Here is a 20,097-nt window from a genome sequence, read left to right on the forward strand (position 1 = left end):
TTCCCGTCCAGCTATTTCCCCCTTACTTTTCACATTGCAGATTTCAAATCACTTCTAGTTGCTAATTAGTGAATGCTACCTTGAATTATATCCACTAATAAACTGCACTGCAGGCAAAATGGAGTTTGGTGGCTCCTTTTTTTTTTTTTTTTTTTTTAAAAGCCATGGCTGCCTGTTTGGAGTGAAGGCGTATACTAGGAGGTACACATGTCTGAAGGAGTTACCGGAAAAGAGGTCGGGCTACACAGAGTAACAGCCCCCTCTATTCTGGAGGAGGCATGCATTGGGCGGTGAGCAGCTGAGAGGGTTGGACCGGGCTATAGGAGGGATGTTTGAATCGCTAGCTTGTTTGCTTTTGTCTACCTGAAACATGGCTGTCAGTTTCCTGTGGAGTTTGTTGTGAAGAATGTTCATAATGCCTTGTTTACTATGGATCGCGTGAAGCTCAGCAGAATCCATTCCATACAGCCCTTCATTCTCTCGACATTCCAATCTGGGTTCTAAGTCTGTTTTTATTTGTCCCTAATCACTGTGGATGTTTCTGTATCAGGATGGAGACTCTGGCTCGGAAGCTCTGCGAGGCGGTGGATAATGAGGACGCTCAGTGAGTTATCAGTATATTCGTATTATAAGCCAAGTATATAACAACTTTAATTTATTTATTTTTTGTTTGTTATAATAACAAAACAGGTCCCAACGCCTGGGGCTGTCAAACTGGAGTGAAAGGATCAAGACAGGAAGCTGTATTGGGAATTGCACGTTGTGTATTAATGTAGAGAGTGTATATAAAAGGGTGAGCCTGTAAATATTATGTAGTGAGAATACCTGTCAAAATAAATGTAATTTTTTGCATTGTTTTCGAAGTCCAACATAAATGTGTCCCGCTTTTAAAAAGCTAGATATCAGTTATTTTTCATTTCGAAGTTTCTTGATTTTAACATTTTGACAGATTGGTGCTGAATGTGTAATGGTACCTGTTTAGACATGACAGAGTTCTGCAGAATTTGTTAAAGTGGGATGCATGCTAAATAGGATTTAATCAGCTATGGTCTTTTTTGGACAATTGAAGATAGAAATTACTCCTCTTATAGGTTTAGGTATTACAAGACCACTAGAATCACCATAACCACTACAGCGAACTGTAGGGATTGGGATATGATTGAGCATGCATGGAAAATAGCCACGCTGTGCCAATCAGCATCTCTTCATAGATATGCATTGAATCAATGCATCTATATGGGGAGCATTCAGCATCTCAATGCAGAGTTTGGAGATGCTGAATGTCCATGCTGCATACCGTGCAGCATTGACCCAATAAGCATCTCTAGTGGCCGTCTGAGTGACTACCACTGGAGATGTCCGTAAGGAGCAATGTAAACACTTTTCTCTGAAAAGGCAGTGCTTACATTAAAAGCCAGCAGGAAATTACTATACTCACCAGAACTACATTAAGCTGTAGTTGTTCTGGTGACTAGTGTCCCTTTAAACACTTATTTATTTATTTTGTGTGGAATTATTGGAGAAGATGAGGGTAGGGCATGTAGGAATAGTACTGCCCACAAGAAGTATTTGGAGTGAGAGCTGAAGATGTCCGTGTAAACAAAGGACAGGTGAAGTGACTGAGCAGTACTTGCGAATTAGAGAATGAATGTAATTTATGGGAACATTGAGGCCTTTATTTAGTGACAGAAAATAAATTCATTCCTAATAAACTGTAGTGTGGGAAAGGTTTGAAAGCGACCAATGAGAAATAGTTTTGCAATAATTAAACTGGAATATGAGAAGAACATGAACACACAATTAGTTGCTCCTAGTTTCAATTCTGCTCATCTCTTATTGCATTAATGTAAAATAGAATGACATTTTTGTTTTTCTCTAGAGAGGTAAAAGCTCTCTTGCAACGTGGTGCTGATCCAAACTTGGTTTTGCCCAATGGTGTTGCTGCCATTCACCTTGCCTCAGGGAGGGAGAGTGAGAGTGCCCTTCGATGTCTGGCATTGATACTGCAAGATGGAGGTGATCCCAATGTCCGGTATGCTTCCTTCTATTTTTTTTTTCCCTATTCTTTCAGATGATGGTAGAGTCCTTGAGTTATAACGTGGGAAGTCTTGGCCAATGCAACACGAGGAGACAAAATATCCAAATAGGAACTCTGTTTCACATTTTTAGAGGAAGGTAGAACTGTTTAAACTCTGAAGACATCTACATTTGTCTTAAATAGCTAGATTGATAGGTGATCCTCTAACTTCTATCGAACATGTTATACCTCTGCAAAGTACCTTGTAAGAAGCAGACAATGAATATATTGAGTGTCCCTTTAAATCCACCAGTTTTTAAAAAGAAAATAGAGGGAGAAGACATGAAGCAGCTGACAATAGCATAACTGTATATATGCAATTTATTATATGCTAAGGTAAAATGCTTACTGTGAAAATTGATGAACAGTAGTCTCTCACACCAACGCTACAATGTACCACCAACAAATTCAGATGGATTCTTAGAAGATCTCTTCGAACTCTGAACAAAAAGCTATTCTGCTCTGGTCTCCCTGGTTCCTATTACATATTCTACCTCTTGTGCGTGGGCTTCTCACAGTATGTATTATACGAGCTTTCTCCTTTTTGGACTTTACTTAGACTTAGAACTGGGTGACATTTCAAGGAGGAACAATATAGAAAGACATTGACTTTACCAGATCTGGTTTTGTTTCCTTCTGTTTTGGTTTATGTACTATCACCACCAAGAAAGAAAATTAATTTATCAGCAAAACATCAAATGTGTTTGCTTTTAGAAGCTCATCTTTTCCTAATCAATTATTATTTTATGTTAGGAAAAAAAAAAGAGAAAGCTTAACACATTTTTGGGGGGCTAGAGTGTGCCAATTTTCAAGTAGAATTTCTATAAGAACTTTCTCGCATACCGATAAATACATCTTCCTTTGTTGTTGATGCTCTTATCTCTTGGTTTCAGATCCATAGAGGAGTTGACTCCTGTACATGTAGCTGCATCCTGGGGCTGTTGTAAGGCTCTACTCGCCTTGCTCCGGAAAGGTGGGGACCCTACTTTGCTGGATCAGGTCTGTTATTCTGTCAAACTATTCCAGATGAAACAGTTTGTGCCTTTGCAATTTATTTTTCTCATAGATTCACCATTTTTGTACACTTTTAAAGGACCACTCTAGTGCCAGGAAAACATACTCGTTTTCCTGGCACTAGAGTGCCCTGAGGGTGCCCCCACCCTCAGGGACCCACTCCCGCCGGGCTCTGGGGGGAGGAAAGGGTTAAACTTACCTCTTTCTCCAGCGCCGGGCGGCGAGCTTTCCTCCTTCTCTCCTTCTTCCTTGCGACGTCATCGGCTGCGCATGCGCGGCAGGAGCCGCGCTCGCATTCAGCCGGTCGCATAGGAAAGCATTTACAATGCTTTCCTATGGATGCTTGCGTGCTCTCACTGTGATTTGCACAGTGAGAAGCACGCAAGCGCCTCTAGCGGCTGTCAATGAGACAGCCACTAGAGGTTTTGGAGGCTGGATTAACCCTCAGTATAAACATAGCAGTTTCTCTGAAACTGCTATGTTTATAAAAAAAAAAGGGTTAATCCTAGAGGGACCTGGCACCCAGACCACCTCATTAAGCTGAAGTGGTCTGGGTGCCTAGAGTGGTCCTTTTAATATAAACTGCTAGGCTTGATTATTGCTTCCACTAGATGGCACTCATTCGCACATATTAGAACTAAAATGTTACTGCATAATACAAGAATGTATATTTGTTTATACAATGAAGATTAATTATACAAATTTGTGTAACCTTAACCTAAGCATATAATCTAGGAGGGGACACATTCTAAACAAACTTTATCCAAACTTGCTTACTTATGAGGATTCTGAGTGTAGTAGAAGTACTGGATCAATGATTGCCCGGTAAATGTAACTGTCACCAAATTACAGTGCTGTTAGCCAACAGGAAAATAGTGGGGAAAAACCCCCAAAGAATTTAATGTGGTTACTGAAGAGCCCTTGCTAGACAGTCACCTGCCATGGTATATACCCTACCACACAGTGTATGAACCCTCTTTTGATTTGACAGAGAATGCAGTAATTTATAACTGGTAATTAGAATGGCCAGGCTTAATGTATATAATGAGGAGCAAATGATAAGAGAGGTCAGAGATGAGCCAGAGATCAGGTAAGATGCATACAAAGCTGGGTCAAGGGTGACACAGGTCAGAAAGGATGTAAAACAGAGTGAAATATCAGATAATCAAACACACTATGAACGTGATAGACCTCCGCTTCTTTCTGTCTGGTGCTGATTGGCTGTTTCTGTGCAGCTAGGTTTAGTACCTTAGAGCTTTTTAGTGTCTTATAGTCCTGCTTTTTATAGCCACAGGTAAGATTTCATAATGTGAGCCATATCTGCTATCTACTGATGATACGGCCTATGTAGTAGGCTATCTTGGACCTGGAACCTCTTCCTCAAAGGGTTACATGAGTTGTTTTTTTTTAACCTATATTATCCTTTAGGGCATTTCTAGGTAGGTCCCCCTGCCTAAAATTGTGTAAAATTTATTTTTTTATTTATTTTTTTACTTACCTTGTGTACTATTGCTTGACCATGGAAATATTTATTGAAGAAGCTTTAAGTAGATTTCTTGGCTGATGTCTCTTACAGAGGCAGCTTGGAATGCTGTAGTGAGTGATGCAACAGATGGTTGATGAGTTTTATGTACTATGTGTCTCAGCAGTTGGCTCTCTCTGAGGGAGTATTGTCTGCCATTTCATGGCTACGCTGTAATTGTCTCTAGACACCTCACTTTGCAATAATAGCACTTACAGTTGACTGAGGACGATGTGATATGGCATACATTACACAAACTGACTTGTTTCATCCTAGACCCATTGAGCTTTTCATTATGACCCATTGTTCTGTCAGTGTTTGTCTATGGAGATTTCATGGTGGTGTGCTTGATTTTATGCAATGGATGTTACCGAAATGCCAGAGCTCAAAAATGAGTAGATTTGTCCACCTAGGGTGTGTATATTTGAAAATATTTTTAAAATTTCTATTTTGGAACTAGATTTTCACTCTAAACCATTTGTATTTATGCCATTATACATGTTGGAAAAAAATATAATCGATAATTTGGACAGTACTTTTAGACATTTTTTATTTATTTTTCCCCCTTGCCTAGGATGGAAACAGTGCTTCGGACCTGGCATTGATGGAAGAGAATCGCAGGTGTGTTGTGACTATTCTAGAATATATGGAGAGGAGCACAGATTGTTCAGAACAGAATCCCGGTAAGTTGTTCAACTGTGTTTCCTGATTTGTGTCTACTATTAATGTTAGTTTTGTTGGATATAGAATACAATAGAAACCACAAGAGTATGACTGATTAGGACAGTTTCAAACTAGAGAATGAAAGGGAACAAAATAATTGATTGCATTTTTGTGGGTCAAACCCGTTCTGTGATGGGGTTTCAGAAACCCGCATGTAACCAAGGGTGAGTCAGTGCGTTGCTCACACTATTCTCTAACCACCTCCATGAAGGGTGCTGTTAATGTAGTGAGAGGTGGCTGGCTCAACGACTGAGCTCTCTTTTTCCTATTCCTTGAGGTGTTTGCATAGAGTAGGTAATTATAGTAATCCAGAACCAGGGAATCCTGAATAATGTGGCACCAAATGAAAGGACTCTGCTTCAAACATCTTCTATCTGTGTCCAGACCACAGTGTTGATGAAGATTAAGCCTACGAAAATGAAAATCCAAAGCAAAGGCCTTTCATTCAGAGATTTGGCAGAGAGGCGAAATATTTTTGTATTATTTGTATAGCTTCAACACATTCTGTAGCGCTTTACAATGGATGGACTAACAAACATGTAATTGTACCAGACAAGTTTGACACCCAGGAACCAGAGGGGTTAAGGGGCCATTCTTAATGAGCTTACATGAGTGGGGTAAAGTGACACAAAAGGTAAGGATAGTATTAGGGAAGTAGAATAGTATTCACTGAAGACTTAGTGTGTTGGTTTTATTTTTGTTTTTTTTAAAGGACAGTTGCAAGAGAGGAATCAGTTGGGACCCATTTACAGTTTAATTGATATACTTTTGTGAAAAAGTTAGTTTTTGATGATTTTTATTTTTTGGAAGAAGTGGAGACTGGGTGAGCGTCTATCGGAAAAGGGGAGGGTATGATGCAGCCCTAGAGAAGTCTTGAAGGCGAGCATCAGAGGTGGGAGTACGAACAGAGGATAGACGTAGGTCTTGGGCAGAGCATAAGGGCCTAGACGGGACATACTTGTGTATTAGGGAGGATAGATAGGTGGGAGCAGCATTATGTAGAGATTTGAAAGCAAGAACCAGAATTTTAAATTGAGCCCTATATCTTACGGGAAGCGAATGCAGGGACTGACAGGGGTGAGGCGTGGGAGGTGCGGGCGGACAGAAAAACGAGCCTCTCCGCCACATTCATTATAGACTGTAATGGGGCACGTTGGGAGCACGTAAGACCACTGAGAAGCGGATTGCAGTAGTCAAGGTGAGAGAGGACAGTGGAATGGACCAGCACCATAGCTGCATCTGGCGTTCAGTAGGGGCGGATGCGTGCAATGTTTTTGAGATGGAAGTGTCAAGATTGGGGACCGACTGGACATGAGAGGTGAAGGAGAGGTTGGAGTCAAATAGAACACCTACACAGGGAGCCTGTGTGGTGGAACTGATGATAGCACCATTAATGTGGAGGGAGACAGAAATAGGAGTAGCAACACCTGAAGGAGGAAAGACCAGAAGTTCTGTTTTGGACAAGTTGGGCTTAAGGAAGTGGGCAGCCATCCTGTTCAAAATAGCAAAGAGGCAGTCAGAGACTCTAGTCAAGTGCTGCGAGGAGAGATCAGGAGAGGACAGATAGATTTGCATGTCATCTGCATAGAAGTGATCTTGGAAGCCAAAGGAGCTGATGAGTTTTACCAAGGGAGGCAGTATAGATCGAGAACAGTAGGAGACCACGGCCTGAACCATGGGGGACACTAACAGAGAGGCGTTGGAGGGGGGAGGGGGAGGGGGGAGAGAGAAAGAGGCATCGCCAGAGAAAGAAACACTAAAAGAGTGCTGGGAGAGGTAGCAAGAGCACCAGGAGAGAGCAATATTTCATAGACTGAGATTACATAGGATGAGAAGAAGCTGTTGATGATCAACAGTGTCAAAAGCAGCGGAAAGGTCAAGGAGCATTAGGATAGAATAGTGACCATGATCTTTTTGAAGCAAGTAGATCGTTGGATACTTTGGTCAGAGCTGTTTCCACAAAGGACTGAGCCAGGAAACCAGATTGAAGTGAGTCGAGCAGAGAGTTGGACTTAGGAAGTCTGTCAGTCTCACATACACAAGTACACAAGTTTTTCAAGGATCTTGGATGCAAAAGGCAGTAGCAAGATGGGGTAGTTGGATGGGGAGTTAGGGTCAAGTTTGGGCTTTTTTAGAATCAGGGTTACAGTTTCATGTTTGAAGGATGATGGAAATATGCCAGAGGAGAGGTAGAGATTGAGAATTTTAGTGAGAGGCGGGGCAAGAGAAGGAGATGAAGTGTGGCTGAGATACGTAGGAATAAGATCAAGGGAAATCAGAAATCTCCAATCCCATGGCCCTATGTAAAGTTTTGATGAAGAGGTGTAACAGGGGGACAGACCTACTATTTTAATTCAAGCGCTGGCAAAACTGTGTGTGTATAATAAAAACAATTTTCCACATTTATGCATTGTGGCAAACTAAAGTGGATTTATCAGCAGGAACATTCCATGTTTATTTCTTTACGTTTACATAGTTAGTTACATAGGCTGAAAAAATGTGTCCATCAAGTTCCGCCTTCCTCATTTGTTTTTTGCTGTTGATCCAAAAGAAGGCAAAAACCCCAGTTTGAAGCACTTCCAATTTTACAACAAACTAGGAAGAAAATTCCTTCTTGACCCCAGAATGGCAGTCAGATTAATCAAGCATTTACCCTAGATTGAAAAATTATATCCTTGAATATTCTGTTTTTGCATCTAGTTGCTGTTTAAACATATGTACGGACTCAGATAAAACCACTTCTTCAGGCAGATAATTCCATATCATTATTGTTCTTATGGTAAAAAATAACATTTCCTTTGCTTTAGACTAAATCTTCTTTCTTCCAGTCTAAAAGCATGACCTTGTGTCCCATGTAAAGTCCTGTTTGTGAATAGATTTCCACACAATGGTTTGTATTAGCCACAAATATATTTGTATAATGTTAAGATATCCCCTCTGAGGCGACGTTTTTTCTAAACTAAAGAGGTTTACATTTGTTAACCTCGCTTCACAGCTAAAATGTTGCATTCCTTTTATTAATTGTGTAGTCCTCCTCTGCACTCTTTCTAGTGCCATAATATCCTTCTTTAGAACAGATGAGGTCTTACCCGTGATTCATAAAGAGGCAAAATTATATTCTTATCCTGAGAATGAATGCCCTTCTTCATGCATGGCAATACCTTACTGGTCTTAGCCACTGCTGATTGACATTGCACATTGTTGCATAGTTTGTGGTCTATAGCAATTCCCAAGTCCTTCTCGTGTGTGATTATCTCTAATTTGCTTCCATTAAGGGTATAAGTTGCTTGTGCACTCTTGATGCCGAAGTGCATAACTTTGCATTTTTCTCCATTAAATTTCATCTGCCTTTTGAGTGTCCAGTCCCCAAGTCTATCTAAATCCCTCTTCAGCAAAGTAATATATTGCTCACATTGTATTCCTTTACAGAGTTTTAGGTCATCTGCAAACACTATTTAAAAAAAAAAAAAAAAAATTTAAATTGCCATACAGTTGATTTTTATAAACAAGAAAAAAAAAAGTCCTGGCATTAATTCCCCATCAAAATATCTACCAATGCACAGTAGATACATAATGTATACCAGTCCTTATCAGAACTTTGACGTTTAAAACAGACTTTTGTTGTACCGTAGACATAGTAACATTAGGCTGCAATAAATTATCACGCTAAACCTTTTGTCAATTAAGGGGACAAGAACACTACTTGAAGCAATTTTGATTTGTGCCTCAAAATAGGAAATTAATTATTGCTAATGTATTTCTCCATGAATTATTGATTATTATTAGTAGCAGTAGTAATATTTTAATTATGTTTAAATTCATATATAACTTTTATTAAAATCTTATATATTTTTTGAAGCGGTCTAGTTTCTGAATACACATCTTCTCTAGGCTGTTCTATATTTGCATTTTCTGTTGTTACTTTGAAGAACCCTTTCATTTGCTGCTTTCCTAAAATAATCAGTGGATCACGTCTTATTTGTGCAGTTTTGTTAAACCGTTTTTAAGATTTATAAATTGCTTATTTAATTTACTGCACACTCTAATTTGTTTTTTTTATAGGCTATAATTATTTCTTCTATCTTGTCCCACGCTAGGATATCGTAAGGACAACTTATCTGTGTCTGATGGCATCACTCAGATAAGCAACATATCTCTTCTCCTTGAGTCTTCCTATGACAGTTCTCCTTTAAACAGTACCAGGATGTCCCCTTTAACACTTTTTACAAAAGGTCTGGATAATGCAATAATCCGAAGTCAGGTGGATCTTCCAGGCTTGGATGCAGATGGTGATTTTAAAAACAAAGCGACTCCTGAGCTGGCTAATGAGAGAAACCAAATTGACAATAGTCACAAAGTTCTTCCATATTTTAAGCCAAGAAAAAAGTCATCTGATTGTGCTCTGAGAAGTGTAGCACAGTTTGATACAGAGCCACAACCGGATACATCAGTTAATGGACAGATTTTCAGGGATAACCAAATGCAGTATGCAAAAAGAGATGATTATACTAAAAAGAAAGCCCAGATGGAATTGTCTGTTAAAAGTAAATTGAACCGTAAAAGAGATGTTATTGTGGACAGACCGTCTAGTAGCAAAATTAATGATAACACAATCTCATGGAAAATGACAGGAATGGATGTCACATCTCCAGATCACATATTTGCATATAGCAAAGAAACTACAAAGGATAATGATCTGGAAGAGACCTTGGTTATTCCAGGTCAAAATGGGGGTGACTACATAGGAGACCAGGATGCAGACTCTAGTAGCAAGTATAATAGCTGTCAGAGTGACCATTATTCTATCTGTGAGGAAAACTACGTTGGCATAGATGCTCGGTCCTCTTCGGGAACAAAGTCTTGCAATCCACAACTGTCAGTGCTACAAATGACTGCATCTTTGCCAAAAAGTAGCTTGGACAATAGGAGCAACGTGATTTCTTGTTCACAAACGTTCAACAATCACACAAATGGAGGAAGTCCTACACAGAATGTTTTATGTAAAAACCAAACTCTGCTAGCTGAACAGTCTCAAGAAGCTAAAGAGATGGTTCTTAATGGTCAATCTTCCACTTTATTAGTAGTTAGCGGTAGTGATGATGCAAGCCCTAAACGTGATGCTATGCCAAGTAAAAGCCAAATTCAGCTGAATGAGAGGTCTCTGAGAGACACAGAGGTGCTGTGCAATGACCAGTCTTCAACCTTTTTAATAGTGAGAAGTGATGATGCCTGCCCTAAAAGTGGCCACCAAGATCTGAAAAATCAATTAAGACACTTAATGCTGTTAACCAAAGCCTGTGCATCAAACCTTTCACAGCACAATACACCAGCTTTGCAAGACCATGCCGAAATGTCAGATGTATCTACCTCCGATACTCTTCCAGTTAATCACCAAGAAAACCCTCAAGGTGATGAAAGAAGGATTATTAATGACCAACTTAAAGCAATGATGTTTTCGACCAGGTCACAAACAAGAACTATTGACTCTGCTATCCCAAAAACTTTAGCAGTGGAGCCAGACACACATGTTGTAAAAGAAAAAAAGGATGAGGAACTGAGTGCAGAGCTAAGGAAAATGATGATATCCACAAAGTCTTTTCCATCCACGTCAATGAAAGATGAAGTGAAAGGACCTAGCTTGTATAACAACTATAAAAAAAGCAATTTTAATTCATCCAATTCTCACCACAGTAATTCTTCCCTTTTTCACGAAACTGTTGAAATGCCCCAACGGGGAAGGAGAGTCAGAAGCCCTGGTAGTAGAGCGCAATCTCCTCCTTCAAATTTGGATACGTTCACAAAAAAAAATATTCCAGTTAATATAGTTTCCCAACAAATGGAAAACGTGGGTACATGTGAATTAAAAGTACCAGATGTTCAATTGGCAGACTCCACAGTTCAAAGGCAAACCTTTGTCAATGCATTTAGGAATCCTGATGTTACTGTAAATATCAGTGACTTTTTAACAGATGATTTGTCTTCAACTGATTCGGAACCAGTGAAATCTGATCCACATGTCCGTGATTCCACAAGAATCCCTGTGATAGAACATACTGGAAATACATGGTTAACTGAAGATGGTGAAGAGGAAAGCAGTGGAGATGTTGACCAAGGTAGCACAGTTAATCCACTCCCATCCACTCATTGTGGACAACTTTTTCCTGGAACAGAGTACAGTGGCTCTTTGGTACATAGCACACTGTTGGAAGATCTAGCAGTGAACTCTGTGCGTAAATTTAATGAACCACGATACAGTTTCAGTAGGTTATCCTGTATTACTAAGGAAGGAATAAACGAATGCCAGCTAAGTACTGTCATTGACTGTAATGCCCGAACTGTGCCTTTATCACCAGGCGGCCGGCCAGTAAATGAAAGTAAGTTCGAATCAGTGGAATATTTATACGAAGACGGTGATAAGGGGCACACCCTCATAGAGAGGCATATACCATGTACAGACACGTCCTCTAACAACACAACTGAGAACTCAGATGATACTATACTTTATGATTGGACGGACTATAAAAGCAATAGGCAAGCAGTAAGCAAGATACCCACTAACAGGGTGGCAGTGGAGCTTTATAGGCTCTCCAACAGTGAGCTTACAAGAAGACTTTTGGAAGCTGGAGAAGATCGCCTTGGACCAGTGACAAGCCAAAACCGGAAAATGTATATCAAGCTTTTAGACAAATGTTTAAAGGAACAGCAAAGCAAAGGCTCCAGTGGATCCACAGGTATGATGGTAAATTTTAAACTTACCCCGGTACCTTATTTTTTTTAGAGGAACACTCTAAGCACCAAAGCCACTGCATATTATTGTAGTGATTTTGGTACCTAGATTCTGCCCCTTATGTCATGCAATGTAAAACATTGCAGAATAATGACAAGATAATGCCAAATGTAGCTAACTTTTCATCTCACAGAGAGCAATGAATTCAGTGCATCTCATAGAGATACATTGGATTGTCAAATTGTGGTGATTTCTATGCATGAGCTGTAAGTACTCAATACTGAGAAGCATTTGTTTGGACAGAGATCATAGACTACAAGTAAGTAATTGCTTGTTTTTCAACTTTGTTTAAAAAAATAAATACATTTTAAAAAAACTAGCCCATAATTTAGGCATACTAAGGAATACATCAGGCTTTAAAATGATTTATTTGTAAAGTTAGTGTTTCTATAAGTCAGACTGACTGACGGGTATATCCTTGCCATTATTATTCAAATAAGACCGCTTGTAAGTTAATTGGCAAAATATTTATGATCATGATATGTTTAAGTTTTTGTTCACTTAAGGTTGTTCTCCTTTAGCGGTTTCACAAATCGGAAAAAACAATTAGTCTAGCTTTTATTGCCATACAAAAATTGTAACATTAGCGTAAATATAATCTTATAAGGTGTTTTTTTTTGCTTTTAAATACAGGATACAGCCCTGAGCTCTCTCTTGTCCTTCGAACTTTCAATATTCCAGACTGCAACTGCGATGAAGCAACACTTGCCTTGGAGTTTGATCAGCCAGATAAGACCCGGAAATGGAGAGAGGGGGTCCTGAAATCGAGCTTCAACTATTTGCTGCTGGATCCTAGGTAAGATTAAAGACTTATTTTAATTCACATTTTATATATTTTTCTAAATATTAAAAGATTGTAGTAAGGAAATGTGTAGTTAGCCATAGTTAAATACATATTAACAGTCCATGACCTAAAAAAGCACCTCCGTTATTCTGTTGTGATGGTAGTTTTGTATATTTTCTCGAAGAGTGACACGCAACCTTCCGTCCCGCTGCCAAAATGTGTCCCAGAATGAATGCTTCCGCACTTTTGTAAGTTCTGTGTTTTACGTGGGCAAAGGAAAAAGGTCACGTCCCTACTCTCACCTCTACGAAGCTTTAACTCATTACAAGGGCAGGAACAAACAGGTACGTTCCAGTGAAATTCAGATTTGTTTCTAGGTGTCCATTCTGAAATGTATGTAAACCATATTGTTTAGAGAAGCTTCAGACTGGGATACAATTCATCTTCTATCTCTCTTCCTCTTTGTAACTAGTGCTTTGTTTGTCTCTTTCACTATACTCCAATAGTAATGATGTAAATAACAATACAAGAAAGTAATATATTTCTATAGTAATGAATGACAGGTCAGTAATAATACTCGTACATATTTACAGATGTGTGCCAAGGTGCAACACATTTTGGACATCTGGAAAAGTGGTCAAGGTGTGATATCTTTACACTGCTTCCAGAACACCATCCCTGTAGAGGCATACACACGAGAGGCCTGCATGGTAGATGCCATTGGTAAGATTTTATTTTTGTTAAAAAAAAAAAAAAAAAAAAAAGTAATTAATTTATTTTTTCAAATCTTGTTAGATTGGATAATCTAACCTCTTTTCTTCTATATTAATAAGTGGATCAAATTAAAGGATCGCTGTATCTGGAACTGATTGCTTTACTCTTACCTGCACATGTGTATTTAACCCAGTTAATGTGGGGAAGGTTCATTCACTCTATTTTCATTATCATTTTAGGGTGCCTAAAATCCATGCAACAATCCCTTTTGGAGGGGGGACCCGACCTGTGTACAATGCCCTATTGGGCACTATAGACAAGGACCCCATATGTTTGCCTCCAGTCTGCAAAATAAAGATTTTTACTCACCTGGAAAACAGCGCCAGGTTAAGAGATATATCTATCTATCTATCTATCTATCTATCTTAACCTGGCGCTGTTTTCCAGGTGAGTAAAAATCTTTATTATGCAGACTGGAGGCAAACATATGGGGTCCTTTTCCATAGTGCCCAATAGGGCATTGTACACAGGTCGGGTCCCCCCTCCAAAAGGGATTGTTGCATGGATTTTAGGCACCCAGTATTTTAAATTATTATTTACCTTTAAACATTTAAGGAGCATTGGATTGGACCATTGCTTAGGAGGCCATGCCTCCTTCATGTTTAATACAGAGAAGAGGTACAGCTTACAATTTGGACTGCACCCAGGTTAACTCTTTAAAGTAAACCGGGCTCTGATCCTAAATGCACACAGGGATAAATGTATTCACTGAATACTAAATTCAGATATCGGTAGGATAGAAAATCCTTCAAGGAGGCAGACTGCATCCTTTGCTAAGAGCTTAAAAACTAAAGGTTTCTTTGTTCACTGGAACTGACTCACAGGAGATGTTAAACAAAGTATTGTAAAATAAAAATGACCGATATACCGATGGACATACATGTTGCAGTAATTTCCGCCATGATTTTTCCTGGCTGTCCTCTTCCTCCTCTGCAGCCTATTCTCACACTAAGCTAAGCTCAAACTACTCAGTGGCTGAGCTGCTTATCTATTAAGAGACCACATTTAAGGGTTCTACAATACAGTGAAAATGTAATTAGAATGCCCTTTTGGGCATTAGTACTTGGTTCCCAACCCCTTATAAACCTGCACAATAAGCATTAACTTATTGGTTTCCAAGTCCCATTTGGCATCACTGCTTTTTCCCCATATGTGGTGCAGTCAAATTCTTCTCCTAGGGAAACATTTCATTGGACTATACTCACCAGCTCAGAGCACATGCTTGTGATCTGAGCTTGGAGGGGAATGGGGTGTGGACGAGGGAGGGAATTTATTAAAAAAAGAAAACAAAAAAAATGTAATTGGATTGATGCAGGAAGAGAGCGCAGCAATGGAGAGAGGGAGGGGAAATCTAGACTCTCTCTTGCAGGCGCTCTCTCAGCATGGCTTGCTAAAGTAGAAGCTGATAATGTCTGTCAGGAGCACAGTGCGCGCTAAAGACAGACATAATCTAGGCATCTGGAGTTCTAGGCTGCCTAATTCACATGTTTCAGGGGATTAACTAACCACTGGCACAAAAGTGCAATTAGCTCTGTATGGGCAGTGTTTCAGGCTTAAATGCTGCACGCGCAGACCCGTTGATCCATGACGACTTCAAGAAGCAGAAATTGAGGCTGGATTAACCCTTTAAGGTCAAAATAGCCAAAATGGAAATATTTTGGCAAAATAGCCAAAATGGAAACAGTCAGCTATGCTTTCAGTTCAGCTACTCTGGCCTTAAATTCGAAATTCACTTTGAATTGTGACTTTAGTAAAATAAAAAAACTGATTGTATGAAAATGGCGTGGCTAAGGGGGTCAGCTTAAGCTGCACATGTTTTTCATTTTTTTTTTTTTTCTTTAACAGCTATTTAAAAATTTGAACCGGTTTGAATAAGGAAAAGTTCACCAAAACCTGTCGACTAAGCTTAAAGTATTATTCCAACCACCATGACCACTTTAGTGATTTGAAGTGGTCATGGTGGTAGGAGTCAGTATGTCCAGTGTTTTTTATTAAAACACTGCCAATACTGACATGTTTTTAAGTGTATGCTGGGGTGGCTAGTTGCACCCTCAGTACACGTGACATTGGCAGCCCAGAACTCCAGAGCACCTGCAAGTGGAAGATTGCTTCTCTCTCCCTTCCTCCCACCTTCCTACAATGCCCTCCGTAATATTTATTTTAGTATGTGTGTGTGTGTATGTATGTATATATGTGTGTGTGTGTGTGTATATATATATATATATATATATATATATATATATATATATATATACCGTATTTATTTGAGTATAACGTGTATAACGCGCACCCCTAATTTTCGATTAAAAATCGGTACAAAATTTTGCGCGTTATACTCGAATAAATACGGTATATATGAAAAAATGCTCTTGTACTCACGCTTTAAATGTCCCTTGTGTGGCGGGTGCTAAGCCAATAACCGCTATTTAACAGAGGTCTAAATGAGGTGCTTTCACTAATTTAAAGTGAAACCGTGCTCATAATGTGCAAGTTTAGAAATAAAGTGCCTTTGTGTATAAAAGGGTATTCTACTAATTATAGCATTATATAGAGTATTCTGCTGATTACCTAAACAATCAAAACAGATTATGAATATACATATAGGAGCTTGTAATAACATCTATAGCCTGGTGTTTGACAACAAAAAATATTCACTTCATAAAGGCTTACTATTATGGGTAATGCCTACTTTGCATAAGCTATGCTAACATTAACCTCCTAGGGTCCAAAAAAGTGGACAGCTAGCCGTATGTGCCAGTTTAAGAGGGCTGGGGCCAAGGTAAGACCCAAAAATCACTTAATTACTGCTAACCTTCTTTGGCTTATGAATATACTAATGCGGCTATGGGGAATAAGCATATTTTCATATTTAGCTCAATATGGACTCAATGTGAATTACTCTAATATTAACATAAAGTGTCAGTGACTGTGCAAATTTAATGCTATAGTTACAAAATACGAACTAACTATACTACACTATAATATACATATGTACATATGTACATGTTAAAACTAAAATCATAGGAAAGAGTGGAACGAGATGGTCCCTTTGGAGACACTGTATTTAATTTGATGATCCAGTAGGTTTCACGGTTAAGTAAAGCTTTGCCTCTGTCACCAGCTCTTCTGGAAACTGGCACATGATCTATTCCCAAAAACTTCAAAGAGGAAAGTGGGTGCTTATACTGTAAAAAATGTTTCACCACCGGTTTATTAGACACCCCGTCCCTGTAGGCTAGCCTGATGCTTGAACGGTGTCCTCTGATCGTTTCGCATAGGGCCGTTTTAAGTTTTCCCAACATAAACCAATCCACATGGACATGTAAGTTTATAAATTACTTGTGTGGTTCTGCACGTGATGGTATGATGAATAAGATATTTCTTGGTTGTATGAGGGTGGGAAAAGCTCTTAGATGGAGTCATATGCCCGCATGTCACACATCCCAAGCACCGTACTGATCCACGGTTCTGTGTCTTATTTTCTTCGGCATAGCTTCTCAGAGGATCTGTGTGTACTAATAAATCTTTCAGATTTTTATTTCTCTTATGACAGATTAGTGGCTTTTCATGAAACACTTTGGGAAGCGTGTCATCTGTTGACAATATCCTCCAGTTTTTGCGAATAGCAGATGATATCTGAGTGGAAGAGCTGTGGTATATCATTGGAAGAACCAATCTTTGAAGGGGAGCACTGTCCTTCTCTGCAACTGGTGCTTTAGCTTCTTCCAGTGCCTTACAGAGGGTTTGGTTACGATATCCTCGATTCAAGAATTTTTTCGTCATTTCCCTTAATTGTATTTCCTTCTTTATACTGTTGGAATTGTTCCTCATCACTCTAAGATATTGTGCTTTAGGTAAAGATTTTATCAGGGCTTCCGGGTGTGCACTCTGCGCATGAAGCAAGGTATTACGATCCGTGTCTTTGGAATAGAGGCTGTATTCTATGTTGCTTTCTCCTATGGATAATTCAACATCTAAGTATTGAACTGTGTGAGTACTGATGTTAGCCGTCAGTCTGATTGGAGATTGGTTCAGTTGTTCAACCATGTTGTGTGCTTCATCCAATGTTCCTATCCAAACAATAAGCAGATCGTCGATGAAACGATAACCTTGTATGAGGTGGGCATATGTGGACATTATGTTGTCTTTTTCATAAGTATACATATATGCGTTTGCATACATGGGGGCTATAGCCGCCCCCATGGACGTGCCTGCTACTTGTAGAAACCACTCTCTTTCGAAACGAAAAGAGTTGTGTTCTAGAGCTAGTGTTAAAACTTCCAGCACAAATTCAACAGGGGGACCCTTGTACACTGTTGATTGGGTTAACACCCTTCTCATCGCTTCCACCCCCTGTATATGGGGGATAACGGTGTAAAGGCTCTTTACGTCCATAGTAATCAAAATAGGCTTGTTCTCCTGGAATGTTATTTTGGCTAATTCATGCAGTAGCGTTGGTGTGTCCTTTATGCACGTTTCCAAGGCTTCAACTGATGCCTTAAAAAGTGCATCAAGCCATATTGCTAATGGTTCAATTACCCCATGAATGGCAGGCACTATGGGGCGTCCTGGTGTTCTATTTGGGTCTTAATGGATCTTTAGTATACTGTAGATTATAGGGCTGCGTGGGTGTTGCTGATTCAGAAATTGGTATAATTCCATATTAATGAAGCCTGATCTCAAGCCCATGGATAGAGTATCTTGTATCTTTTTAGTAGGATCTCCATCCAATTTTCGATAGGTGTTGGTATCATTTAGTTGTTCTTTTAATTCATCAGCATAGTATTTATAGTCCATCAGTACAATCCCCCCGCCTTTGTCCGCAGCTCTTATTACTATCGAGGGATCTGGAGGGCAAATGAAGGGAGACCTTCTCCATAGTGCTTAATAAGGCATTTTACACAAGAAAGGTTCCTCCTCCAAAAGGTTGTGTACTCAGTGTCCATTTAATCACCAGTGAATTAGGAAATAGTTTGACTGCATCTTCCAGATTTAAATACGCTGTTTTTTTTTCTTTATATTTAGAAATAATTATTTTCTTAACCCTTTTTTTTTTTTCATTTAATATAAATATTTCTTGGGATGTTGAGCTGTGTTTTTGTTTTTAGAATTTCTCTGTTGCCTTTGTGGTCCTATACAGGTTTAAAGATGCTAACCAATCAGAAGAAAGGAGTATATTATGGGCAGTTACAGAACTGGAAACCTGCTCGCCGAAGGAATCTCGGGGTACACATGCTGTACAGAGCACTACAAATCTTCCTGGCTGAGGGTGAACGTCAGCTGCGTCCCCCAGATATACACTCAGGAAAGTAACTGCAAAAGGAAAGCTGATTGCTGGAAGGAGTATACAGTAATTTATTGTTAGGTCATCACAACATTGTAATTACCGGTATATAGGTACTTCTTTTTTTCCCTTTGAAGAAGCCTTGCACTTAGACATTGTCTACATTACCTCATTACCTGCATCACAGGTGTAAGTATTGTTAATTATGCAGGTGTGTAGTATGATTCTGACTTACAATATTACATATGCAGAGTTTACTAGCAATAATTTTCATACATGAAAATGTCCAAAAGAGCAGTGACTGATCCATGCTTGATCAAGTATTTCAATCAATTTGTTCTGCTCCAAATGAATTGACCGTGTTTGATGGCATTAGCTTTATGTACAAGTCTTTATTGTGATATTTGCTCACTGACTAATTCTTTAATTATAGTAACTTGAAATTTGCAATAATGCTTTATTAAACATGTCCTTGAGTCCGAGGCAATGGCAAATTCAATTCGGCTTCAACAAACAATCTACTGACACTTTACCTAGGACCTGATGAATATGAAATGACTCTATACTAAACGGAATGGACCTAATGAAATTGCTTGTACACCCTTTTGGAGTCCTGACTCAGGATCAAGAGCCACTGCTATAAATGTTTACTAGACATTTGATATTTTTTGTAAGACTGATCCTTGTACCAGTCACTTACTATAAATCCCATTTTATCGCATAAATGTTACAAACTGGGGTTAATTCCAACAGAATTTGAGTTCTGCTGAACCCAAACAATTTTTTTTAAACTCCGTACCACGTTTCAAAGAAACATGGATGTTTGTTTGTTTTTTTACCAATATTTATAAAAATATTTCAAAGTTAATTGTTTAAAAATGTTTAAAAAAAGAACAATTTGTCTGAGGATTAACCCCTTAAGGACCAAACTTATGGAATAAAATTGAATCATGACATGTCACACATGTCATGTGTCCTTAAGGGGTTAATGTGTTAAAATAGATTATTTTTTTGTAGAATAATTCTATTGTTAATCTGTTTTTATGTGTGAATACTAAAATATTGGCAGTTTATGAAATGTGATATGGTTGTATAATAAAGTGATACCCCCCATCCTTTCTGTCAAAAGATA

General features: G+C 38.9%; 1 protein-coding gene across 1 annotated transcript; it reads left to right on the forward strand.

Moving 5' to 3' along the window:
* Nucleotides 1-207: 207 nt before the first annotated feature.
* ANKLE1 (ankyrin repeat and LEM domain containing 1) lies at nucleotides 208-19,770 on the forward strand. Its single transcript, XM_063456584.1, has 10 exons — nucleotides 208-290; nucleotides 551-604; nucleotides 1,880-2,032; nucleotides 2,971-3,076; nucleotides 5,188-5,296; nucleotides 9,434-12,067; nucleotides 12,757-12,919; nucleotides 13,092-13,251; nucleotides 13,501-13,630; nucleotides 18,822-19,770. The coding sequence occupies exons 1-10, from the start codon at nucleotides 208-210 to the stop codon at nucleotides 18,992-18,994; spliced, it is 3,765 nt and encodes a 1,254-aa protein (XP_063312654.1). The 3' UTR covers nucleotides 18,995-19,770.
* Nucleotides 19,771-20,097: the final 327 nt, after the last annotated feature.

The sequence above is a fragment of the Pelobates fuscus genome, chromosome 5 (assembly GCF_036172605.1).
Source record: "Pelobates fuscus isolate aPelFus1 chromosome 5, aPelFus1.pri, whole genome shotgun sequence".
NCBI classification, from domain to species: domain Eukaryota; kingdom Metazoa; phylum Chordata; class Amphibia; order Anura; family Pelobatidae; genus Pelobates; species Pelobates fuscus.